Genomic DNA, 25,980 nt, shown 5'->3' with positions numbered 1-25,980 from the left:
AGGGCGGCCCTGTGCACAGGAGGAGAGGGGGAGAAGGGAGGCAGAGGGGTTGGGGAGCGGAGTTGTGTCAGGCCCTCGAGGAGTCTGGTTTTATTCTGAGAGCGGTAGACACCGTGGGAGGGTTTTAAACAGGGGAAAGCACCAGGCAGCTGCCTGTGAATATGTGGGGTGCGCCCAGTGTTGGGGCTCCTGGAGGTGCCCCTCAGCAACGACTGAGCAAGCGTTTGAGGATGTCTCGGTGCCCGTGGTGGGTGGGGGCACCTGTCAAGCACCAGTAGAAGATCCCCCTCTAGTATTGGAGGTGCTTCCCCATTCAGTGGGGAGCCCCCTGCCTCCCCTCTGCAGCACTAGCACCCTGACCTTTTCGCTTTAGAACCCCCAAGCAGTCTTCCTGTTCTCGCATCTTCTCGGAAGCAGGGCCGTGGGGGCAGTGAGGGTGTGCGCGCGCATGTGTGTGTGTGTGTGCGTGCGTGTGTGGCGGCTTGCCTCTTTGGTAACAGGTCTCACCGAAGCCAGGGCCGCGTGGGAGGGGGGACTCGGTCTGCCTGAAGTGCGATGGATGTGTTGGCTGCCAGAACCTGGGAGACCCGTGTGTGGGCAGGTGGAGAACAAGGGTGGAAGGGAACCATCTCCTTTCCATCACTTTGCTGGAAAAATAAAAAGTTTCGAGTAATTTTGAGAGCAGTGTAACTGCACCCATTTAAGTACACAGGTCTTAGGCACACATCTCTGTGACTGTTGACTTGTTCGTCACCACCAGGCCAAGATCTAGACCGTGCTGACCCCAGAGGTCACTTCATGTCCCTTGCCGGTCAGCACCTGGAGAGAAAAAGTAACCGGTTTGGTGTTCTGCTGAGAAAGGCAGCCAGTTTGGTCATCTCTGTCGTCAGAGATGCTCTTGGCCAGTGTGCTGGCTTTTGTAGCAGTGCGGTCCCCTGGGGCCCTCCTTTCTGTGTCTCTGCCTTCTTTGGCTCAGCCACTGCTTTTAGGACATGCCCGTGTTGTCCTGTGTGTCCGTGGTTCTTCTTTTGATTGCGGAGTTGTGTTCCATTTTGTGAATACGCTACAATCTGTGCATCCACTCGCCTGTTGGCGGACACCTGTGCTTCTTTAAAATATGAGTGTTTATTGTGCTCCTTTCCCGGTGCTAAGCGCTTCCTATGTTGTTTCCGTTAGTCTTCCAAAGAGCCCTAAGAGATGGGAGCTCTGATTTACCCTGTATTACAGATGTAGAAGCAGGCTCAGAGGCTTATGTAACTTCCCTTCCTTTCTTCTCTTAATAATTTTTTTTTGAGCTTCATATATCTGCCTTGCACCAGTCTAAGTTCTGTGGAGACAGCAGTGATGCAGACACACAGAAATCCATTCCACTGCTGAGAAAGGGCCACTTATCAGTGTATAAAATAGCATGGAGACGGTGATAACTGCTTTATAAAGAATGAAAGCAAGGTGTGGAGCCGGAGAGTGTCTTGTTCCGTAATAACCTGGGGGAAGAGCCTTCCAGGCTGAGGAAACAGCGTGTGCAAAGGCTCCGAGGTGGGAACAAGCCCGGAGAGTCACAGGAAAAGGCAGATTAGCTGGTATGGTTGAAGTAGAGTGAGACACCCAGTTTTGGGGGAAGTATGAGGAAAATAGATTGTAGTCTGCGTGTTGGGGGTGGGGACTTTCGTCTCTCATCAAAGATTGACAGATAAAAATAATATCAGTGATGGGAATGTATGTGCTGGCATTTCATGAGGCCTCACTTTTGTGCGAGGCTGAAGCTGAGGTTCATTATCTGTGTCATCTTCTTGAGGTAGGTGTCTGAATCTCCGGTTACAGAAGAGGAAGCCAAGGTTAACACGTAGGTACCTTCTCCACTGGTAGGTGGGATCTTGAACCAGAGCCTCCCCTTGCCCTCCTTCCTCCTCCCTCACGGGGTCCCTGGGCAGTGGCTGAGTCCCCCAGAGAAGGACCTGTCAGAAGACTCCCTTGGGGAAATCTGGGTCACCTGTCAGTCTGTGGGCCCAGGGAGGACCAGTCATTCTCCCCAGATCACCTAGCTAGTGGGCATCATTTCTTATAATCCTCATGGTGATCCTTGAGGCACTCTTATTGTTCTTTTTTTTTTTTTTTGGCTGTGGTGTGCGGTATGCAGGATCTTAGTTCCCTGACCAGGGATCAAACCTGTGCCCCTTGCAGTGGAAGGGTCGAGTCCTAACCACTGCACCGCCAGGGAATTCCCATGCTGTTCCTGCATTCTAGATGAGGGAACAGCCCCAGAGAAAGGACCATCTCTCTCTCTCCCATTCATTTACTTATTTTCACTTATTCATTCATCAGAAATACATTAAATGCCAGGTGCTAAGTGCTGGGGGCGGGTAACCGTGAATGAAACAGAGTGCGTGCAACAGGGATAAAGCTGTGACTCAGCAAGACCTCCTGGAGCTCTGGTGAGGGAGACAGGCATTAACTGAATAATCTCATAGGTTACATCGTAGTTGTGGTGGCTCTAAGAAGGGTTTATGGAGCTGCTGGGGCCTGAACGTGGGCTTTGAGCTGGTTGAGAAGGCAGGCAACGTGAATCGATATTAACTGGGTTTAGTGAGGGCCATGAGCATTGTGGTTGGAGGGAATAGCGTGTGCAAAGGCCCAGGGGCAGGAGCAATCTCGACGTCTTTTTGAAACAGCCTGAGGAGCCTGAAGGCTTGGTGGCAGTGGTGAGGAGGGGTCCTGCATGGCCATTTTGGTTGTTATCCTCAGAACGGTGGGTAGCCATTGGTAGGCCTGGCAGGACCTTGGGTGACCACATTTTCATTTTGTAAAGATCTCCTTTGTGACTTGCCTGTGGTCACTCCAGCCAGAGTGCCTCATTGACCTTGGCCTCCTGACTCCTGGTCATCCCACCGGGCCACACCACTCCTTGACCCCCAACTAAATTCTCCCACCTTTTGAACCCAAGTGGTGATCTAGTCCCGTGGGAAGGAGTCTGGACTCTGGAGCTCCAGGGGCCTGGGCTCAGTCCTGGCTCCCTCCTTCTCTCCCTGCATGCCCTTGACAAATGCCCTGACTTCTCCCAGGTTCCACTTCCTTGTCTGTGAACAGGGCTACAGCAGTCATCTCCTTATAGACTCGGCGTTGGCATACAGCAAGCACTTAATTCATGTTGCAGCTGGTTCTGATGTTCTTACTCCATTGGAAGCACAAACATGGTATAGTTCAGATAACTCGGTGTCTGAGGTTTCCAGCATCTGCTCTCACTAAATGGCTTCTTGCTTTCTAAACTCAGGAACTGAATAGAGCCTGGCAGTTAAGGAGAGTTGATATTATTATAATTATTTTGATAATTTTTGTTATCAGACCACCTGTCCTTAATGAATTTGTTAACAGAGACCATCAGTTGTGGGGAAAGAGGACATATCACAGCTTACTAATTAGAAGACTAAATAGAAATGTGTGAAATGTGTAGCTATGCTATGTAATAGTAACTATTAATATTATATATTTATAGGGCTGGGCTTCCCAGGTGGCGCTAGTGGTAAAGAACCTCCCCGCCAGGGCAGGAGATGTAAGACACTCGGGTTTGATTCCTGGATCGGGACAATCCCCTGGAGGAGGGTGTGGCAACCCACTCTAGTATTCTTGCCTGGATAATTCCACGGACAGAGGAGGCTGGTGGGCTACAATCCATAGGGTCGCAGAGAGTCAGACACAGCTGAAGTCACTTATCATGCATGTACACATTCACAGGGCTTCCCTTGTGGCTCAGTGGTAAAGAACTGCGTGCCAGTGCAGGAGCCTCGGGTTCGATCCTTAGGTGGGAAAGATCCCCTGGGGGAGAAAATGGCAACCTAATCCAGTATTCTCGCTTGGAAGATTCCATGGACAGAGGAGTCTGGTGGGCTTCAGTCCATGGGGTCGCGAAAGAGGTTGGACATGACCTAATGCAGCTGAGCACACAGGCACAGTATGGATTCATCATAATTAACGGTGGAGTACCAGGCTTGTGCTAGGCTGTTGATGGAGATACCTGTGTCTCCAGGTAGGTGGTTGTATCAATTTCCCTTTGCTGCTATAACAAATTGCTACAAACTTGGTGACGTAAAACAACAAAGATTAATTATCTTAGGTTTCTGGATGTCAGATGTCTGAAACGGGACTTCCAGGGCTAAAATCAAGATGTTGCCAATGCTGTTTTCCCTTTGGCAGTTCTAGGGGCTCATGCCCCAACTTGCTTTTCCAGTTTCTAGGGGTTGCCTGCTCTCCTCAGCTCCTGGCCCCATCCATCTTCACAGCCAGGGGCGACTGGTCTTTCTCACGCTGCGTCATCCTGACTCTCATTCTCCTGCATCCTTCTCTCTCTTTAAGGGCCCTGTGTCCTCAAAGGGCCCAGCTGGATGATCTGGGATAAGTTCCCCATCTCAAGATCCTTAACCAGATCACACCTGCAGAGTCCTTTTTTGCCACGTAAGATCACATATCCGCAGGTTTGGGGGTTAGGATATGGACATCTCTGGGGAGTCCTGATTCAGCTGACCTCGGTGGTCAGAGGCAGCAGGGCCCTGTCCTACCCCCCGATATCCACAGGCTCCCCTGGCAACACCTCCCTCCCTTCATCTCCTGGACCTGGAAGGCCAGAGGCAGTGCTGGACCACGGGGACCTAGGCGAAACTGAAGGGGAGAGGACTTTAATGAAGTGGCCCCATTGCGAATCGGATGTGGGTGGGTCACTGGTCAGTGAAGCTGAGAGCACAATACTAGGTCAGGAAACAGAGCAGAAGGCCAGTGTCCAGACTGGAGGCCCAGCGGTCAGATCCCAGCTCTGTCTGCTTAGCTATGTGCTCTGGAACTGGCCCTTCATCCACTGAGAACCTCAGTCTCCTTTTCTTAAAAAATTTTTTCTTTTTCAAACAATCGTATATGTTTAATTTAATTGTTTTTTAAACTTTTTTCTTTTTTCTAGAGTGGTCTGTTATTAAAGTCTTTTTTGGAGTTGTGACAGTGTTGCTTCTACTTTATGTTTTGGCTTTTTTGGCTAAGAAGCATGTGGGGTCTTAGCTCCCCAACCAGGGATCAAACCCATACCCTCTGCACTGGCAGTGAGGAGTCTTAACCACTGGACTGTCAGGGAAGTTCCTGTTTCCTTCTTTTCCTTTTGCCGTACCATGTAGCTTGCAGGATCCTAGTTCCCCGGTCAGAGGTTGAATCCACACACCCTGTAATGGGAGTGAGGGGTCTCAACCACTGGACTGCTAGGCAAGTCCCATCCGTCTCCTTTTCCAAAAGACAGGGCTGAGGTTGTCTGGGATAAGCAGTGTGTGGGAAGCAGTGGGAACCTTGCAGACATGCCCTAAAATGAAGACCCCAGACTCCCGTCCGAGCAGTACAGGTCTGTGCTTTGGAGCTTGCACTGCAGTCAGCAGCCTCTTTGAGCCCCTGAATCCCTTCCCGGGGGCCTGAGCAGCCTCTGGGAAAAACAAACCAGAGGAAACCTCCACGCTGAGACCCCCGCCCTGGCCGTCCCCAAGTGCCGCTATTTTTACATTCTCTCACTTTTGTGTATTATTTCCTGACTTTCCAAAGACAATTCTTCACAAGCCAAGAAGTGGTGGGGGGAAACCGCTCCCCCCACCAGCCCAAGTCACAATTGTTTGGGGAGATGGAAAAAAAAGCTGGGTGGAGGAAAAAACAAAACCTCTTGAAAGTCATTGTCCTCAGATGTCAAGTGTCAGCCCCGCGGAGAGGAGAGCGCATTCCACCCATTGTCCTTCCACAGACAGGCACGGGGTCCCCAGGACGTCCAGCCGCCCCGCCCTGCATCCTGGGGCCCCTGAGTGACTTGGTTTGCTTTGTCTGGGACATTCCGGCGGGAAATACCACCCAGAGCGGAGCCGGTTCCCAGCCACCGCTGTCTCGGTCACTGCGGGCTTTTCCTCGAAGCCGCCCGCCCATCTGCGTCTCAAGATGAGTGTGGGCTGATGCTGATAATATGGGTGAGGGCTCATTTTCTCCTTTCCAAAGGAACTTTATCCTAACTTGTCAAGGTCTCACTGTGCCCCTGTGAGCCAGGCACCGTGTGCGTATATATGCAACAGCTTGTTGAAATATAATTCACATACCATACAGTTTAGCCACGTAAAGTGTGTGCTTCGGTGGTTTTTAGTATATTCACAGAATTGTGCCATCACCAGCTACCTAAGGACATTTTCATCACCCCCGCCGCCCCCCCACCCCACCCCAAGAAACTCCATACCGCTTAGCAGTCAGGTACCATTTTTGAATCTGCATTTTGCAGAGAAAGAAACTAAGAGAGGCTGCCCAGTGTTACGTGGCCAGTAAATGTCAGAGCCAGGATTTGTGCTCAGAATACTTGGCTCTGGAGACATGTTCTTAACGATGACGTAATTGGTGGTTCTTGATGGGGCTGCATGGGGGTGGGGTGGGGGGTGGGATAGACTTTGCCCCCTCCCCGCTGCAGGAGGTATTGGGCAATGTTTGGAAACATTTCTGATTGTCACAATCGAGGGTGGGGTTTGCTACTGGTGTCTGGAGGACAGAGGCCAGGGATGCCGCTAAACGTCCTGTAATACAGAGGACAGCCCCCCGCACCGAAGGATTATCGGCTCCAGTGTCAGTGGTTCAGAGGTTGAGATGCCCTGCTCTTAATCCCATTCTGATGAGTCCATTCTTTAGATAAAAAGACTGGGGGCTCATAGAAGTGGGGAAGAAGTTGGCGTTGGAATAGCAAGAATCTCAGATCATGTGGGTGGGGCTGATAACAGCAAGGGGAGAGACGTGCTCCGCGGTGTGGAGAGGACTCAGCGAGAAAGAAGTCTGTGCTCCATTAGCAATGTCTGCCCCCGTCGCTGGTACAGGGAGTGCGCGTAGGCTTCACCTTTGCCAGGTCTAGGACTCTGGGCTCACACTTAGATGCCCATAAGGCCAGGTAGGAGGAAGCAGTGGGCTGGGTGGCAAGCAGACAGAGCAGCGTCCGCTGGAGTGAATTTGGTGGCTGCCGCGCTCTTACAGCTGGCTGTGGCCCTCAGGACTTTGGAGACCTGTGGTCAGCTTTCTCAAGAGAAGCTCACACCTATGATTTTAATGGGAAATCTGATATTCAAACCCAAGCCCGGATTTCCTGAAAGCCCATTGCTGGTCAAGCTAGACATGCCTGTGGGCCACCACTTTGAGACCCTTGAGAGGGAATTGTATCTCGGTAGCGTGTTGCAGGCACTGCATCAATCATGGTTGAAGGAATGGCATATTGAGGGTGAGTTCAGGGAGATTGCAGGCTAGGCTGCAGCCCCTGGGGTGGAGTCTGGAGTCTGTGTGGGGAAGAGTGTTGGTTTCTCCTCTGTGGCCGCGCGCCCCCCCCCCCCCCCCCCCCGCCTTCCCCCACTATTGCATCAGCCCTGTTCTCAACAGGTTGTAGCAACTCAGGTTTTGCTTGAACTTCCTCCATGGTGGGGAATGTGATGGGGCTGGGTGAAAACTGGGCACCTTTTCTTGGGGCCTGGAAGCTGGGTAGTGGGTTGTTGTCGTTTGGTTGGTAAGTCATGTTTGACTCTTCTGTGACCCCACGGACTATAGCCCATGAGGCTCCTCTGTCCTTGGGATTTCCCAGCTAAGAGTGCTGGAGTGGGTTGCCATTTCCTTCTCCAGGGGATCTTCCTGACCCAGGGATCAAACCCAAGCCTCCTGTATTGGCAAGTGGATTCTTTACCACTGAACCACCAGGGAAGCCCCTGGGTGGTGAGTATTGGGAGTCTTTTCCAGATGACTAATTGATTAGTCAATTAAACTCTAATATGTCAAGAATCTTCTGTGCTGGGTCAAGTCCCAGTCTCTCTGAGGGTACAGCAGTGACCTAGACGGATCATCAGATCCTGTCTGGAACTCATATTCCAGTGGACATGATGTGCAGTGACAGGTGCTGTGAAGAAAACAGGCCAGGAGGAGGGTCAGGTATTGTTTTTAGGATGGCCTCAGAGAGGTTGAATGCCTAACCCTAACCCTTTGCACTGACTGTTCCCACTACTCAAAATGCCCTTCCCTCGGATACCTGCAGAGCTGCTTCTTCACCTGTCTCCAGGTATCTGCTCAGATGCCATCTCCTCAAAGAGGCTTTCCCTGAGCATCTCCCAAACATTCCCTCATTCCGTCTCTCTCTGGTCCCTCATCTTGCTTTATTTTTCTTCATAATGCTCGTCCTCACCTGCCATGTTATTGTAAAATCAGTCTGAGCGCTGAAGAATTGATGCTTTTGAACTGTGGTGTTGGAGAAGACTCTTGAGAGTCCCTTAGACTGCAAGGAGATCCAACCAGTCCATTCTAAAGGAGATCAGTCCTGGATGTTCTTTGGAAGGAATGATGCTGAAGCTGAAACTCCAATACTTTGGCCACCTGATGCGAAGAGCTGACTCATTGGAAAAGACCCAGATGATGGGAAAGATTGAAGGCAGGAGGAGAAGGGGATGACAGAGGATGAGATGGTTGGTTGGCATCACCGACTTGATGGACATGAGTTTGAGCAAGCTCCAGGAGTTGGTGATGGACAGGGAAGCCTGCTGTGCTGCAGTCCATGGGGTCACAAAGAGTCGGACACGACTGATCTACCGTACTAATAGTCTTGCCACTGCTCCATGAGGGCAGATTCGGTCTGATTTGTTCATTTACTGATGTATCATTGGCTCCTAGCGCAGTGCCTGGCACTTGGTAGGTGGGCAGTGAGCGTTGAGTAAATAGGTGAGTGCAGGAGTAACTCGATCCCCCCATGGAGAGGTCGTGTCTGTGTCTCCAGCACCCAGTTCCATGTTGGGCGCACAGTAGGTCTGGGGTCACACTTGTTGGCGTGGGTGGCGTGACAGCCTTCCCCCGAGAATGTAATCATAAGCAAGTTCCTGTTTCCTCACAGGCCAGCCCACTTCTGTCTGCCAGCCTCTGTGCCACTTCTTCCAGGAAGTCTTCATAGTTGGTGTTTACCTGCATCATCTTGCTTACGCCTCAGCAACTGCCTCTTTTTCTTTTTTTTCGGATGAAGAAATAGACTCCGAGGAAGAAGTTCAGTGACTCTGAGGTCACGCGGTTGGCAGGCGGATGCAGCAGGGTGGCGAGTGCGGGGGAGGGCAGTGGCTGGCTTTGCATGGCAGCGAGAAGGATGTGGTGACATCGTACAGTCTGTGAAGCTCCCCCCGCCACCGTTTCACTGCACCCTGGAGATGGTGAAGCAATCGATAGAAAGACTGTTTTTAGGATGAAAAAGACAACAAGTCAACAAAACATAGGATAAACACAAGGAGATCTGTACGTGGGGTTGGTCCAATTCCAGAAGTTTCCTTAGGAAACACAGTGGGTTCATGACTGTCTCCCTATCAGCTCAAGGTGGGGCTGGGGAGGTTATACCAGCGGATGCTCGACTGAGGTCTCACTGTGTACCAGGCACCACTCAGAGTGCCGGATGTGTGTGTTAGCATCCGTAATCCTCGCTGGATTCCTGTGTACCCATTTTACAGAGGACGAAACTGAGGCAGAGAGAGGTGAAGTCAGTTGCTTGAGGTCACATAGTTTGTCAGTGGCTCTGTGCTCCTGGAAGAGGCCTGATGAAAGAGGGTGCTTGCAGAGGAGAGGGTGCAGCGGTTTTCGATCTCAGCCGGAGTGATGGTGGTCACTGTGGGTGGAGGATGCTCTCATGTTCTGCCCCAGGCTGTGGAAGTGCCAGGCTGGCTTCTGGGGCGCCGGGCCAGGGGGAGCACCTTCCTGGGGGCCCTGGCGGTTTCCAGGGTCAACACAGAGAAGGAGGGGTGGGCAGCTCAGAGGCCCCACTGCAGAAGGACAGCCTGGCTTTGTCTCTGCCAGTGGGCGCTCCTTGCTCTGAATGGGGACATCTGCCCTCCAGGAGGAGAAAGCAGACTAGCCTCCTTGATGCTGCAGAAGTGATAATCGGGCTGAGCAGGGCTAGCCTGGCATGTGGAATAACCTCTCCTATCCAGTTTTTTTTTAAAGCATGTATTTATGTTACAAAATGACTTTTGATTTCAAAGTAGAAATTTGGGAAAAAACAGAAATGAAGGAGAAAATTGAAATTACTTATCATTCCACTCTCAGAGTTAGCTTCCATGGCTAGTGCTAAAACCCACACATTAGTGCCTTAAATGATACGGAATTTTTCTTCCTACTGAATTACAGGCTTCCCAGGATAGATGTGTTGGCGCCACTGTAATTAGGGACATAAGCTCCTTCTGTATTGCTGCTCTATCTTCAATCCCTGGCTTTTACCTCATGGTATAAGATAGTTGCTTGACCTCCAGGCATCACATTTGCTATCCAGTCAGCAGGAAGGAGGAATAGCAACAGAATCCCGGCCCGTTTCTCCCCTCATCCCCGAGGATACATCCGCTTCCAGTGTGTGTAACCCACTCCTGCCTCGCTAGCCCAGACTTGGTCGTGGGACCACATCTAGTTGCAAAGGAATCTGCAAAATATAGTCTTTATTCGAAGATCTGGAAAAGGAGAGACCAGACATTAGGGAACAGTTAGTAATCTTGGCTGTGTTCTCACACAGTTTAGGGTATTTCGCTCCACACTTTTTCTTTTCTGTGCCTATGTAGAAATTATTTAACCAAAAACGAGATTATATTTTATGCACTCTTCTGTAACTTGGGGTTTTTTTCCTAAAATACATTCACACTCTTTTTTTTTTCTGTATCACTCTATGGTCTTCTGCAAACCATTTTTAGTGTGATGATCCTTTTGCCAAGACGGACAGTTTATTTAACTAAACCCCAAGTGTGAGAATTCAAAATCAGATACTAAAGTTAAATCTTGATGCCACATGTGAGATTTAGCTATTCCTATGGGATAAATGCTGGAGTGGACAGAGGAAAGGATTGGCTGGAGTCACTGTGCTTTTGGGGGTCTTCCCAAACTCTGGCCTTTGTGGGGCTGCTTAGTACAGGCTGTACAGAGGCCCTTTCTGTTGTTGTTATTATTATTTTTTAAAATTTATTTTTATTTGGAGGATAATTGCTTTACAGGGTTGTGTTGGTTTCTGCCATACACCAACGTGAATCAGCCCTAAGTACGTTGTTATTCACTCAGTCGTGTCCGACTCTATGCCACCCCATGGACTGCAGCACACCAGGCCTCCTTGTCCGTCACCAACTCCCAGAGCTTGTTCAAACTCATGCCCATCGAGTCAGTGACGCCATCCAGTCATCTCATCCTCTGCCGTCCCCTTCTCCTCCTGCCCTCAATCTTTCCCAGCATCAGGGCCTTTTCCAGTGAATCAGTTCTTCGCATCAGGTGGCCCAAGTTTTGGAGCTTCAGCTTCAGCATCAGTCCTTCTAATGAATATTCAGGACTGATTTCCTTTAGGATGGACTGTTTGGCTCTCCTTGAAGTCCAAGGGACTCTCAAGAGTCTTCTCCAACACCACAGTTGAAAAGCATCAATTCTTCGGTGCTCAGCCTTCTTTCGGGTCCAGCTCTCACATCCGTACATGACCACTGGAAAAACCATAGCCTTGACTAGACGGACGTTTGTCGGCAAAGTGATTTCTCTGCTTTTTAATATGCTGTCTAGTTTTGTCACAGCTTTTCTTCCAAGGAGCAAGCGTCATTTAATAAAGTAAAATGCTGTTGTTAGTATTACTTTATTACTGTTACTTGGATTCATGGCTGTTCTGTGACACTCTGCTTCCCTGGACCCTGGACCACCCAGATCACCTAGGGATTTGGGGGTCCTCAGGGCACCCCCTTTCCTGTCTTTGTTATGGTCTGGGGGCTGCCGTTCCCCTGGGCCTCTCAGGTTTCGCCATATGTCTGGTGAGGTCACCCCAGTCAAGGCAGGGATGTCCTTGGGGGCAGGCGGGCTGCCTCCCCTTAGTGATCAGGTTGCCGGTGGCCGTCTCAGAGAGCATCTTTGAGGCCTCTTTCTCTCCTTTTTCATCTCCAGGGAGAGAATTTTCTTCCCAAGGCTGTGGCCACGGGTTCCAGACAGATGACGGCTCCCCAGTAGCACCCCAGACGGCAGCTGCCCCCTGTCTGCTGCTTGTGCGGTTTGTCCTGTTCAGTTACTGAGTGCTGCCGTGTGTTGAAAGTGGGTTGGAGACTCGTCACCAGGCCAGACTGCCTGGGTTCGAGGCCCAGCTCTGCCACCTCCTAGCTGTGTGGCTTTGGGTCAGCTCTTTACTACACCGGGCCTCAGTTCCCTCCTCTGTAAAACGGACACAGTCATAGGAGGACCGAACTAGCATTGTTTGAGGATGAGAAACACTTAGACCTAACACCTGTCATACAGTAAGGCTCAAAGGGGTAAGGTAGGGTAACAATCGCAAAGGAATAGTAGATCTATCATTGTTGTTATTCTACTTTTCAATGCTGAACGTGTTCTGGGCCCCTTCCCAAGAACAGTGTGTCATCAAGCAGGTGACTGCTGTGGCACCCACGTGCCTCAGTTTCCTTGTTTGTCTTTGTGGCCTGCTCTGCATGTGAGAGAGGGGCCTCAGACCCAGCGATGTGGGTGCTGGTGGCCGAGGTGGTGCGGGGGTGCACCCCAGGGATATGAACCAAGGGGTGTGGGTGGAGTGTGGACAGTGGGTGTTGCCAAGTGCACAGGTCGATGTGGGCCAAAGGTGGAAGGTGCGATGTGGAGTGAGAAAAGCAAGTTGCTGAAAGCACATCATTTATAGAAGTGTTGTAAATTCGCAAAACGGTGTTCTTTATTGCTTCTCAATTTGCGCGTGCCCAGTGAGTGGGCACAGGCCTGTGTGGGGGCGAGGAGCATGCATCCAGGCAGTCGGCGCCTTGCAGGACGGGCAGGCACCCAGGTAGCTCACCTCATGCTGTAACGACTCCTTTCTTTCTGCATCTGCATTGAGGGCTTGATATTCACAAGGCACGTGGATAAAGTGCCCTGATCCCAGGTGCCTGCGGATAAGGCTTTGAATATGCATTCGCCTGTGTAACTGCCGCTCAGATCAAGTAGACTATTTCCAACTCCTCCCCTCCCAATCCCACCGATGGCTCTCCCTTGTGTCCCTTCCCAATCTACACCTCCTCTGGACTTGATGAATTTCGTTTAGAAAATGGTTTAAAGCGAATTTGTTGTTGTTCAGTCGCTCAGTCGTGTCCAGCTCTTTGCGACCCCATGGACTGCAGCACGCCAGGCTTCCCTGTCCATCACCAAGTCCTGGAGTTCTCAAACACATGTCCATTGAGTCGGTGATGCCATCCAACCATCTCATCCTCTGTCGTCCCCTTCTCCTCCTGCCTTCGATCTTTCCCAGCATTGACACGGTTTGACACAATGCTGAGAAGATTTTCCAAAACTGGGTAGTGATGTGTTTGTGGGTGTTAAATTTTTCTCCAACCGTTCAGGGATCCTTGACGTATTCCATCATCATCATCATCGTCGTCATTAAAGAGAAGAGGAGGACTTGCCGAGAGGCAGGGACGCGACCTGGGCAGGGGTGCCGCATGGACATGGCATGGACAAAGACGCCCAGGCCAGGGGGGGTTGCAGGCAGCCCTGGGACTCCCGAGAGTGGGCTTGTCTCCAAGGGAGGTTTCCAAGATGAGAGATGTTTTTGGCCAAGTGTTCCAAAACTGTCGATGTTTGGACACGAAGTCGCCCTGAAGGGTGCCTTTCACCACCCCGCCTGCACAAAGGGCATCGGCGCCCGCCTGGAAAAGCCAGTCGTGCCTCGGGCAGCGCCCTGCCTGCCCATTCTTTCTGGACCATGAGCCGCGATCGTGCCCAGCACACCAGCCTGTTTGCGGCTCCTCTGTGGGTGGCCTGAGCCTCACGTTGTCCCAGCACGATGGCGGTGGCCGTGCTCTTGTGGGGAAAGTGGGGCAGGAAGCCCCGATCTAGGCCAGCCGCAGCGCGCTCCCAGCTTCCTGCTCTGCCTGATGCGCTGGCTGAGGCTGCCTTGTCCTCCTTCCCCGTCTAGGGAGGCTGGAGGCTGGACTTCCCGGCAGCATCACAGGCCCTGGGAAAACATCCTCTGGGAACTCCTGTCTGCTGACCAGCCCCCGAACCGTTGTCTTTTAAAAAGAAGGGTCATCAGTCTTCCACGTGGCCCAAGCTGAGGTTCCTGCCGTGTGTCAGGCACCATGCCAGGCAGATTTTAGCCCTTCCTTTGATTCCTGAGGGCTTATTGTGTGCCAGGAGCAGGTCTAGGCCCTGAGGGTCCACCTGGGAAGAAGACTGGCAAGGACCGTGCCCTCATGGAGCTCACATTCACTTTATCCTAATATGTTCTGAAAGCCGGGATGTATGACTATGATCTACGTATCTGGGAAGAGTAAACTGGTACACGGGGCTTCCCAGGTGGTGCTAGTGGTAACGAACCCCCCCTGCCAATGCAGGAGATGTAAGAGACGCACGTTCTATTCCCAGATCAGGAAGGTCCCCTGGAGGAGGGAGTGGCCACTCACTCCAGTATTCATACCTGGAGAATCCCATTGACAGAGGAGCCTGGTGGGTTATGGTCCATAAGTTTGCAAAGAGTCGGACACAGCTGAAGCAACTTAACACGCACACATGCACACACGCACACATGCAAACTGAGACTCAGAAAGACCAGTGCACTTTCCTGAGGTCACACAGCAGGAGGGAGGAGCAGTGCCGTTTGAAGCCAAATCATCGGTTTCCAAGCCTGACCTTTACTCTTGGACTGGGGTAAAGGTTTCATCCCAGCCATGCTCCCTTATTTTTGCCTTTCCTCTAGGAGCTGGTGTAGATTGCTTGATCTCAGTCTTTTTGTCTGACAAATGGGCTCTCAATAAAGCGTCTCTCTACAGTGCAGGAGACCCGGGTTCGATCCCTAGGTTGGGAAGATCCCCTGGAGAAGGAAATGGCAACCCACTCCAGTACTCTTGCCTGGAGAATCCCATGGACGCAGGAGCCTGGTAGGCTACAGTCCATGGGGTCGCAAAGAGTCGGACACGACTGAGTGACTTCACTTTCACTTTGGACTTCCCGGGTGGCTCAGATGTTAAAGCATCTGCCTACAATGCGGGAGACCCAGGTTCAATCCCTGGGTTGGGAAGATCCTCCGGAGAAGGAAATGGCAACCCACTCCAGTACTCTTGCCTGGAAAATCCCATGGATGGAGGAGCATGGTAGGCTACAGTCTATAATGTCACAAAGCGTCGGTTAGGACTGAGCGACTTCACTAATGCAAGATGAGAAGGTGATAAGTGCATGAAGACAAGGTGGGGATCCTGGAGGAGGTGACATTTGAGCTAAGGAGTGATGAAGGAGAAGGAGCTGGTCCAGAACAGATGGGAGAACATGTCCTGCCTATAGGAGCAGCATGTGCAAAGGTCCTGAGGCAGGGGCGTGCCTGGCAGGTGGAAGGAATAGAGAGATTAAAGATGTGGCTGAAGACTACTGAGGTGTGAGGTGGGAATGGAGGGCTGGAAGGTGAGTTCAGAGAGATTAACTGGTGCATGGGGACCTTATGGGCTGTGGGAAGATGTGATTTTTTTTTTTTTAAGTGTATTGAGTAGCCATGGAAAGTTTTAAGCCATGGATTGATAAGATCTGATTCACATACTTAAAAGGATCCCTCAGGCTGTGTGTATGGTAAAAGGAACTGGGAGGAGGGGATTGCAATCCAGGCAGAAGGTGATGGTGACTTGGGCCAGGCAGGTGACTGAGGATGTAGGGAGAAGTGGTCTGATTGAAAAATGTTGAAGGTGAAGCTGTGATAGCATTTGCTGATGGATGGAATGAAGTGTCAGAGAAAGAGGGGGTCGAGGATGACTGGGGGGCTTCCACTGGAGATCCTGAATGGCAGAGGTGCCATTTGTCAGGCTGGGAAGGGCTTGGTGCTGTGTGGGTTTGGAGGGAAGTTCAGGAATTCGGTTTGGGATGCATTAAGTTTGAGATGGCTCTTGGACATCTGGCCTTCCCTGGTGGCTCAGATGGTAAAGAATCCATTTGCCAATGTAGGAAACCTGAGGTCTATCCCTGGGTTGGGAAGATCTCCTGGAGGAGGATGTGGCAACCCACTCCAGTGTTCTTGCCTGGAGAATCCCGAGGGACAGAGGAGCCTGATGGGCTACAGTCCATGGGGGTCACACAGAATTGGACACGGCTGAGTGACTGACGCTGACTCAGACGTCTAGGTGGAGTTTTCCAGTTGTCAGGAATTTAGCTGAGTCCAGGCGGGGGATGTACACTTTGGGCTGCAGGGACTGGTCGCGAATGCATCTCAGTGAGTGTGAACAGAGAGGCAAGGCCACCTTGCTGTCTCCAACTTTCCTCTCTGAGACCTGCCCTGTGGAGCGCCGGTGAGCGTCTTCCTGGGGGAGCAGAGTCCGCAGGCCCCCAGGCTGCCGTGGCATCCGTGGATGTCCTTTTGGGTGAGGTTTCCCCTGTTTTCCACCCACGTGCGGTGGCGAGGGTGACCGGCAGGCCACCCTGCTACCTCCTGATCTATGGACCGTGAAGTTGTTTTCACAGGGGGCTCCTTGTGGCTGTTGCCAGGTCAGCCTGGGGCAAGTCCTGGGGTCGGGGCAAACCTCAGTCTCCCTCAGGGGCTGGCTTTCATCCCCCACCCCCAAGTTCATTCCCCTGACTTCTCAGCGGCGCGTCTGTCCCACCCAGCCAGGGTCAGGCCACTGTCATTGCTCATCAGCGTGGCTGCACCCCTACACTCTGGTCCCCAGCTTTCGTGCTCAACCCCTGAAACCTAGTTCCTTGCAAAAACAGATGACTCTTCTGCCACCATTTAAAAGCTGGGAGGGACTTCTTTGGTGGTCTAGCAATTAGGACCCCGTGCTTCCACTGCAGGGCCATGAGTTTGATCCCTGGTCGGGGAACTGATATCCCATATGCGGTACAGCATGGCCAGAAAGCAAAACAACAACAAAAATCCCAAACGCTTTAAAAATAAAAATAAAAATAATAATAATAAAAGCTGGGAGACTTTGCTTTAAAAAAAAAATCCTAATTTTTGCCTTCTCTTGGGGAAAAAAAAAAAATAACTCCTCCGGAACATCTGGTGATCCTGGGCCTGCTGCCCTCCCACATGGCCGCACTTCGAGGGGGTGAATGGCCGCTCCCCTGCAGTGGTCGTGTGTTCACCTGTTCCCCACGACCACCCCTGCCAGGCCCCACCTTTATTGTCTCACATCACAGAAGGGGGAAATGATTTCTCTGTTCCAAGTCCTTGAAAAAAGTGGCAGAATGACTGAGGTTCATCCACGCAGTAGCATCCTGGGCAGCCATCAAAGGAGAATAAGGATGTTGCCTGGGTTATGATATGGAGGGATCTTTAAGCTACGCTCAGTGGAAAAAGGAGGTCCAGGGCGTGCTGTGTATGCTGCTATCTTTTGGTGTGAATAAAGGGGAGAACAGGAATATACGTGTGTGTGTGTGCATAAATTTATATGTGTGTTTATTCTTTCCTAGCTTTATCGGGATACATTTATATGTGTGTTTATTCTTTCTTAGCTTTATTGGGGTATAATTGACATGTAACTGTGTAAATTTAAGGTGTACCACCTGCTTCAGTACATTTATATATTGCAAAATGATTGCCATCATAGTGCAGCTTTAAGTATATAATACAGTATTGCCTGTAATTGCTCTTCTGTACACTAGAAACCCAGAATTTATTTTTCTAATGATGGAAACTTGGTACTTTTTGACCAACACATGTATGTTTATTTGGACGTTTCACAAGACACAAGGAGCTGTGGTTCCTGTGGGGGAGGGAGGGACTACATGGATGGGGGCTGGGGTGTTGGAAACCCACTTTTCCAATTTTGACTATGTGTGTGTATATATATATATTTTTTTTTTCTTTTTTTTTTTTTAAATTTTGGGATTTGGAATCTTTGTTCTCCAACCAGGGATCGAACCCATATCCCCTGCAGTGGGGGCGTGGAGTCCTAATCACTGGGCTACTGGGGAAGTTCCTGTAGTTTTGACTTTTGAGCCCTGTGAATGGTTATTATTTAGAAGATAAGTTTTTAAACAAGAAAGATAATGGGAAAACGAATTGCATTCCATGAGGGTCCCCTGGGCGATGACGCAGGTGTGAGCTCAGGTCCTTGGTGCAGGGCTCGTGTTGGTCTCCGCAGAGCCTGGCCAGGTAGGTGTTCCATAAAGACGTGTTGGCTGAATAGGTTTTTGCTTCTTTCCTGCCTGTGTCCAGGGCCTCGCTGGCGCTTGAACTCGTGACTTTCCTTTTGTGCCGCCTCCAGGGGACTGGCAGCGTGGAAGCTCACCTCTCCCTGCTTCTCTCTTCCAGGCATTCCTGCATCGCATCCGGCAGAACGTGGCGGACTCAGTGGAGAAGGGCCTGACGGAGGAGAACGTCAAGGTGGGGGCCCGGGGCCCCTGCTGTCCCTGCTGAGCAGAGCTGCCTTGCTACCCCTCGGTGATGCTCAGAGGCAGCGTGGGGGTGGGGGTGGGTTTGCTCCCCTGGGTGATGCTCGGAGGGGGCGCAGGGGTGGGGTTTGGTGCATCCACCCCACGAGCAGCTGGCTTTGCCCTACCCGCCCGCCCCCGCTTGCTCCCTGTGGCCCCTGGAGGCCCCTGGGTCCCGTGAGCGGACCTTGCTGGGGGTCTGTGAGAAGGACTCGGCCTCGGACCCCCACTCTCAGCTCAGGATTTTTCTCCCCTTGCTCAGTACAACCATCCTGTCTCCCAGCCTCCTCGCATGGGGGCCCCTGGCTTGGTGCCGGTGGAAAATCCCTTCCCAAGCGCCCCTGGGAGCCTGGCACCTCCAGCTGCCTTCCTGGCAGCCCGGGCCCCTGCCCTGCACTGGGCATTGAGTGCGAGGCAGAGCGGATGAGTAACTGGGTCCAGGCTTCATCTTGGCTGTGGCTCTGGGGAGTTTCGGGAGGAAGTCAATAGGCCTTCTGTGTGCTCAGTACGGGCCCCAGAGGTCCCCAGGCCTGGCTTTCCAGTGTGATCTCACTCTCTGAGAAGCTGCCTCCAGCCCTTTGGGGCTCTGGGGTCCTGGTGCCTGGAGAGAGGGGGAGCTGGGGCAGGGTGGGAGTCAGCTGTGCCCAGCATGTACAGCTCATAAAGGGCTTGGTCACGCCAGACATCCCTCTGCATACGTCCAAGGTTGATAGCTGCCTTGTACATTGTACATTGATAATTCTGAGTCGAGTGTTTTGGATAAGAAAACTGAGACTCAGAGATGTAAAGAGACCTACGCAGGGTCAGTGCATGGCTGGTTCCTCGTAGGGCTGGCATTGCACCTTTTATGCATTCATTCAGAAAGCAAATATTTACTGAGTCCCTACTGTTCATTAGTCTATTTATTACAGTCTATTTATTTATTGGCTTCCCTGGTGGCTCAGTGGGAAAAGAATCCACCTGCAATGCAGGAGGCGCAGGAAACTCAGGTTCAATCCATGGGTCCCTGGGCAAGGGCATGGCTACCCACTCCTGTATTCTTGCCTGGAGAGTCCTATGGACTGAGGGACCTGGCGGGCTACAGTCCACAGCATCGCAGAGTAGGACACGACTGAAATGACTGAGCACATTTATTTCTTACATCTTAACAGTATGCATTATAATTAAGAATCGTAATTTATTGCCATTTGAAAAAATTACCTTTTATATGAGGTATAATTCATATAAAGCAAAGGGTCCAATCCTAAGGGCAGCTCCTCAGTACATGCCTCCTCCCCAAAGACAAGCACTGACTTCTGGTGGCGTTGGTTGCCTCTGCCTTTTCTTGAACCGTGTATAAAAATGATCCCTTTGTGGTGCCTGGCATCTTTTGTTCACTGTTATGTCTGTGAGACTTGCCCTTGCTGTTTGGTGTAGCTGGGAGTCACTGCTGTTCATTGCCGTGTAGTAATCCATAGTACAAATGCACCAGTATTGACTCATTCATTCTCCTTTTGGTGGCTATGTGTGCAGTTTCCAGTTTTTGGCTGTGATGACTGTTCTCATCTGTCTTTGGGGGGACACAGGCTCTCATTTCTTTGGGGTGTATGCGCAGGAGACAGATAAGCTTATTTTGAAATTCTGCAGCCATTCTTTGACGTGAGTGTAAGAATAGGATGTATCCTATGTGTCTTTAAGCACATTCAACATGTGAGCTGGACAGAACAAGAAAGAAAAATAACCCAACAGTGCGGGTGATTCTTCCAGCTACTTCATGTGAGCAGTGTCCCCCAGGATAAGGGCGAGGTGGAAGAGGGTCTCTGGCCCTCTGGGACTTCGGCTTTGACGCATGGCCTCCTGCCCCTTGGCCCTCGCTGCCCACCCTCAGGCCTCTACAGACTGCCTGCTGCCTTTGCAGGGTCTGTGGGGTTGGTCCTCATTCCTCAGGACCTTGACTCCAGTGTCACCTTTTCAGAGCGGCTGTCCTTGGCCCTCTTTGTTTAAACGTGCAAACTCTTCCTCCTGCTGCACCCTGGGATTCCCTTCCTGATTTACGTTCATCCTGAGTGCGTCTTGTCACCTGGAAAACTACAATTATTTGTTGGCTGTCTGTTCCCTTCCAGTTGAATGTCAGCTGCATGGAGGCAGGTAGGGGGCTGTTCTCTTCTGTGTGCCCAGGGCCTGGCACACAGCAGGGGCTCAGTTAGTCCTCGCTGAAGGAATGACTGTGTAAGAAAGCCTAGAAGGAGCTGTAAGCCGCAGTGACTGGTGACCTGGGTTGCTGGCTGCTGCAGGTGGGAAGTGGGGGAAGAGGGACTCCGCGTTGTATTTATTGGGGTGCTCAAAAGGAACTTTTTGTTCCTATAATATTTTGATTTTTCAGCCCTGTGAATGCCTTCTTCAAAATTAAATGAAAAACTGCACCTGTTTTTTTAAAAAAAAGCAGAAGAAGGAATTTCACAGTTCAGAGGGCCTAGAGTCAGTGGAAATTCTCCCTTAGTTGTTCTTAGAGGCCTTGATGGTTCCCAGTTGGTGTTATTGTCCAGGGGTCTCTGCTTCTGCCAGCGCAGAGCAGAATGGGCTTTGCGTGTGTGTTACCTTACACAGATGGATCCATATTGGAATTCCAAGTGGTGCCATGATTCCCCCCACCCTCAGCCCCCACTTGACAATATGCAATCAAGGATCATTCCAGGGCTCCAGGTCCGTATATACAAACCTGCAGGTTCTTTTCACAGGCTCAGAGTATTTCAGAATATGGGGTGTATTTAAATATAACCAGTCCAGCTTGTTTAACTATTTCACAAGTCCCCTTCAATGCATGCTTAACTTTCCTCTGGTCTTCTGCTACTGCAGATAAAGCTGCCGTATATGGTCTTGGCCATCCACCCAGTTCTCAACCTTGGTGCAATGAATGTGTTGGGCTGGACCATTCTTTGCCATTGAGGGGGCTGTTCTGTGTCTGTCTCGTAGAATGTTCAGCCGCATCTCTGACCTCTACCTTTCAGACGCTAGGAGCATCCTGATTCATTACAGCTGAGTTTGTCACAATCGAAAATGCCCCCATACATTGGCAAATGTCCCCTGGGAGGCAAAACTGTCCCTGGTTGGAAATGACTGATCAAAAGGTTAAATTCTAACATACAGACTTGCCTGGCCAGACTGTGCATGTCGAACTTTATAGGTTCTTCTGGGGGAAACAGACACTCTTGTATGGTTTGTGAGGGTTTGAACGGCACTTTGATCTTCCTTCCCTATAGTATTTTCTTTTATCACATCATTTGAATTGGTGTCTGGAACTACCTTCACCATTTAAAACAATCGTCCTGTGGTTGGACATACCAGGTGCGTGTCTTAGACTCTGATGAATGTCTCAGTACATGATCTTCCACGCGCCGAGCGTGAAGTTCACGTCTGTCTGCTGCTTCCCTGGACTGCATGACCTTGGGAAAGTTAATAATTTTCTCTGAGCCTCCGTTCTTCATCTGTGAACTGGGGATGAGAACCGTTCCTGCCTCATGGGGTTATACTGAGGATTAGATGCCATAAACGCACATGATGAAGTTCTTAGCGCAGGATTAGGCGTTAGTCCTGCTTGGTGAATGTTGGCAGTACTTTTGTTATTATCGTGATTTCTGTGAGCCTGTTTCCCTATGCCCTCCTCGCCTGCACTAGGGGGTTATGTATTTTTTAAGGCTTCATTTTGCTGTCTCTCTGAGCCTGGATTGATGCTGTCCCTGGGCCTCATGTTCCCCTCGCAGATCCTGTTCTCGAACATCGAAGACATCCTGGAGGTTCATAAGGATTTCCTGGAGGCCTTGGAGTTTTGCTTACATCCGGAGCCTCAGTCTCAGCATGAACTTGGGAATGTGTTCTTAAAATTCGTGAGTACAGTGCGCCAGCCCCTGTTGGAGCCTGTAGCTTTTAGGGAATAGGTTTCTCCCTGGGTTCCCTTGACCAGTTTCACTTGCAGGCCTGTTTGGGTGATGGAGAGGCTCGGGGGCAGATGGGCCCAATCTCTGTCCCCGCAACAGCAGGCGGAGTGTTGAGCCCAGTGGACCAAGGGGCTTACTAGCTGGCTCCCCTCCCTTCGGTGTCACCTGAGTGTGGGTCCCCCTTCCCTCAGAGCTCTTGGCTGAATAACTGCATTCTGGCGTTCCTGTGGCCTCCTGGCTTGGTGGGGCCCCAGGGTGGATTTGGGTCAGACACCCCAGCGTTTGAGTCCCGGCCGGGCCACTCGCTGGCCGATGAGGGTGTCTGACCCCTGGGCGCCCACTGGGACCGCCAGACAGGGAGGCTGCGTCTGGTTGTTGTGGCCGCTGTCTTCCCAAGTCACTTAGAATTGTCGGGGGTGGGGGGGGGTGGTCAGCTGGAGGAAGATGGTGGGGCTTAGCCTGCAGAAAGCACCTGCTTTTCCACACCTGCTCGTCCTGTGCTGCCTGGGACCCTCCTCACCGGGAGGAAACCTGCCCTGGACTCGTGGGCAGAGGCCTGGGCCAAACTCTTCTGCTCCCCTAGCCTCAGTTTCCTCCTCTGATTGACAAGTAGGGATGATGATGCCTCCTTGGGTCGATGGAAAGACTCAAAGAGATAAAATGATCCAATGTGTAGCCTAGGGCAGCAGTTCTCAACCAAGGGATGATTTTGCCCCCAGGGGGACGTTTGGCCACATCTGGGAACACTCCTGGTGGTCCCAGCTCGAGGAGGGGGCCCACGCTACTGGCTTCTAGTTGGGGGAGGCCAGCCATGCCACCAATTAGCCGATAACCCACATGACGGCCCCCGCAACAGAGGCTTATCCCGCCTGAAGTGTCAGCAGAAATGAGATGAGAGACTTTGGCCTGGAGCAGGGACTTAGTCCATGTAGGTGCTCACTTCCGTTGTCACTGACATCGTCACTCCCTCCTCCAGGGTGTCACATCCGGATGGTCTGAGACCAGGAGGGCAGAGCCGGGCTGCTCATGGGCGATGTTAGCCTCTGCAGGTTGTTTTAACTTGTCTGTGCCTCAGTGTCCTCACCTATAGAATGGGTATAAAACTAGACCTGACCCATGATGATGTTGAGGATCAGGTTTGTTAACATAAGGGAGGAGAGGGCTCAGAACAGCACACCAGGAAGTGCTCACAATGTTGGATATTAGCTGTCCACGTGGCCACCTTTCCTCAGTGTTTGAAATAGGATGAACATGAGAGAGAGACAGGGCACAGGTGAGCTGGGCACTCAGGGAGGGCGAGGAGCAGGGCAGGAATGTGATCTGCTCTTGGGGCTGCTGCAAGGGAGAGGCCTGGAGGGGCGGGGGAGGCGGGGAGACCAGGAGGAGGTCACTGCATGTGTGAGACGCTGGTGCCCTTGGGCAGGGTGGCGTCCATACGGGTGGCGAGAGGGGCAAGCGGCAGTACTGGTTCAGGACACATGTCTTTTACTTGTTTATTTATTTTTTATCTTTTTTTTTTTTTTTTTGGCTGCTCCTTGTGGCTTGCGAATCTTAGTTCCTTGACCAGGGATGGAACCCCGGTCTCAGCAGTGACTGCACAGAATCCTAAACACTGGACTGCTGGGAAACTCGCCAGGACATGTATTTTGAAAAGGAAAATGAAAAGGATGGGGGGCAGTGTTCCATTTAGGTTCAGAGGAAGGAGTGAACCCCCATTGCTCCGGAGCCAGGCTGCTTTGGTTTGATTCCCTGTTCTACCACTGAAAAGCTGAGTGGCTTTGGGCAAGTCACTTCGCCTCTCTGGGCCTCAGTCTCTGACTCTGTAAAACAGGATTGATGATAGGACCTGCTGTGGGGTACCGTCATGAGGGTGAAATGAGGTAATTCGAGTGCATCACTGAAATCTGGCCTGGTGTGAGTGTCAGCTGTGGGCGTTACTCCAGCTTAGGGGCCAGGGAAGGCTTCCGGGAGGCGGTGACATTGTTGGGACGGCCTGTGAAGGGATGGCATCTGCGCTGGAAGTGGAACAGTCCATACTCGAGCTGAGGGCAGGGAAGGGGTCCTCAAGGAGCATTATCCAGCTTGCCACTAAACCCAGGCTCCCCGGGTCCTCCGACTTCTCTGCCTGAGCTGCAGAGGCGTGGTAAGCAGGTTTAATGGACCAGCCAGCGAGGTCTCTGGATTGTGAGTCCCCACCGGGGCTCATTTGCTCAGAGATGTGGGGATGGCTGGAGAAAGGAAGGTGGGGAGTTTGGAGCCCAGGACGCAGCCCTCTTTTCCGTGCCCTCCCATGCACAGCCTGCAGCCCTCCTCGCGTGGCCTCAGCGAACTGGACAATCGTGGTGGCAGTGTTTATCCTCAGAACCTTGACGTGTTGGCAGTGGACGTTCAGGCCTTTGTGGGGAGCCAAACAAACCTATTTAAGAGGGAAATTTGCATCATTACTGGATTTGGAAAGTGAGTGTCTCTCACTATTAAAAATAAATGCAGTAGAAGCCAAGCTGTGTTACAGCATTCATTCCAGAAACTTCTGCTCACCTGCGTCTCTGAGCTGATGCCTGCTCAGGTGAACAGTTGGAGAAGGAGATGGCAACCCACTCCAGTGTTCTTGCCTGGAGAATCCCAGGGACAGAGGAGCCTGGTGGGCTGCCGTCTATGGGTTGCATAGAGTCGGACACGACTGAAGCAACTTAGCAGCAGCAGCAGCAGCAGGTGAACAGCATCAGACTGGCTTTGGTGCCCACCACAGCTTGCTGAGACCCTCCCTTGAGGTTACTGAAATAGCTGAAAGCGGAGTCTGCTTTCTCATTCAGTGGGTGACTCGGAGTTTTTAACTTAAACTCACCTTTTTCATTAAAATATTGCAGTCGTCACCCCGTGTCCCCCATGCTCACGGAGGATGACGCTGAATTCTTTTCCAAAGGGGCCACTGCTGTAGGTTGGGTTTCTGGAAGCCCGAGGCCTGTGTGCAGGTGGCCTTGTTGGAAGCAGTTCAAGAAGAAGGTTACATTCTCCACTCGGCCTGACCCCACCCAGGGTTGGGGGAATGCTGGAGCTGAGGGTGCCTCTTCCTTCAGGTCACCCCAAATTGCCATGAGGGAATGGGGCTTCTGCACCCCTGTTGGATGGGGGCCGTCCTGGGGAGTGCGTGGACAGCCTCAGGCAGGCCAGGTGGCTGTCTCAGACTGAGGATGGTCCTCAGGGAGGGATGCATGGATGGGGCATGCCCACCACCGCATCCCTGAGGGCCCCAAATGGAGGGAGTGCCCGGGCCAGCAGTACCGCACCAGGGTAGTGGGGTGGCTATTGGGAACAGAGCTCTGTGGTCAAGGAAGGGGCATCTCAGACCTCATGAGGGGCCCTGGCTTACAGACCAGCCCACCCCTGCTGCCCAGTCAGTGGACGGCAGGAAACTCCATCACCGCCTCACTCCTAGGCCCAACCCCCGGCTACTGAGATGATCACAAACTAGCATTCAGTCAACTTTCTCTGTCCCAGGTGTTGTTCTGAGTGCTTTATGTGTATTAATTCATTACAACATCACAACAACCTTTAACCGTGGATGCTATTATTATACCCACTTTACAGGTGCAGAAACTGAGGCCCAGAGAGGCTTAAGTCAGTGTGCAAGCTTACCCAGCCAGTAAGTGTTGGAGCTGGGATTTGAGCCAAAGTCATCTGATTCTGAGTCTTGTGTTTT

At 51.6% G+C, this 25,980-nt stretch overlaps 1 protein-coding gene across 1 annotated transcript in view; it reads left to right on the top strand.

Moving 5' to 3' along the window:
- The window catches only part of PREX1 (phosphatidylinositol-3,4,5-trisphosphate dependent Rac exchange factor 1), a 178,431-nt gene that overhangs the window by 56,574 nt on the left and 95,877 nt on the right, over positions 1 to 25,980 (top strand). Inside the window, exons 2-3 of the mRNA XM_052650398.1 lie at positions 18,248 to 18,319; positions 22,107 to 22,229. Of these exons, the coding sequence (XP_052506358.1) occupies positions 18,248 to 18,319; positions 22,107 to 22,229 (195 nt within the window). The remainder of the gene's footprint in view (positions 1 to 18,247; positions 18,320 to 22,106; positions 22,230 to 25,980) is intronic.

The sequence above is a fragment of the Budorcas taxicolor genome, chromosome 13 (assembly GCF_023091745.1).
Source record: "Budorcas taxicolor isolate Tak-1 chromosome 13, Takin1.1, whole genome shotgun sequence".
Classification (NCBI taxonomy): domain Eukaryota; kingdom Metazoa; phylum Chordata; class Mammalia; order Artiodactyla; family Bovidae; genus Budorcas; species Budorcas taxicolor.
Note: the sequence above shows the minus strand (reverse complement) of the source record. Positions and strands in the feature narration are given on the sequence as shown.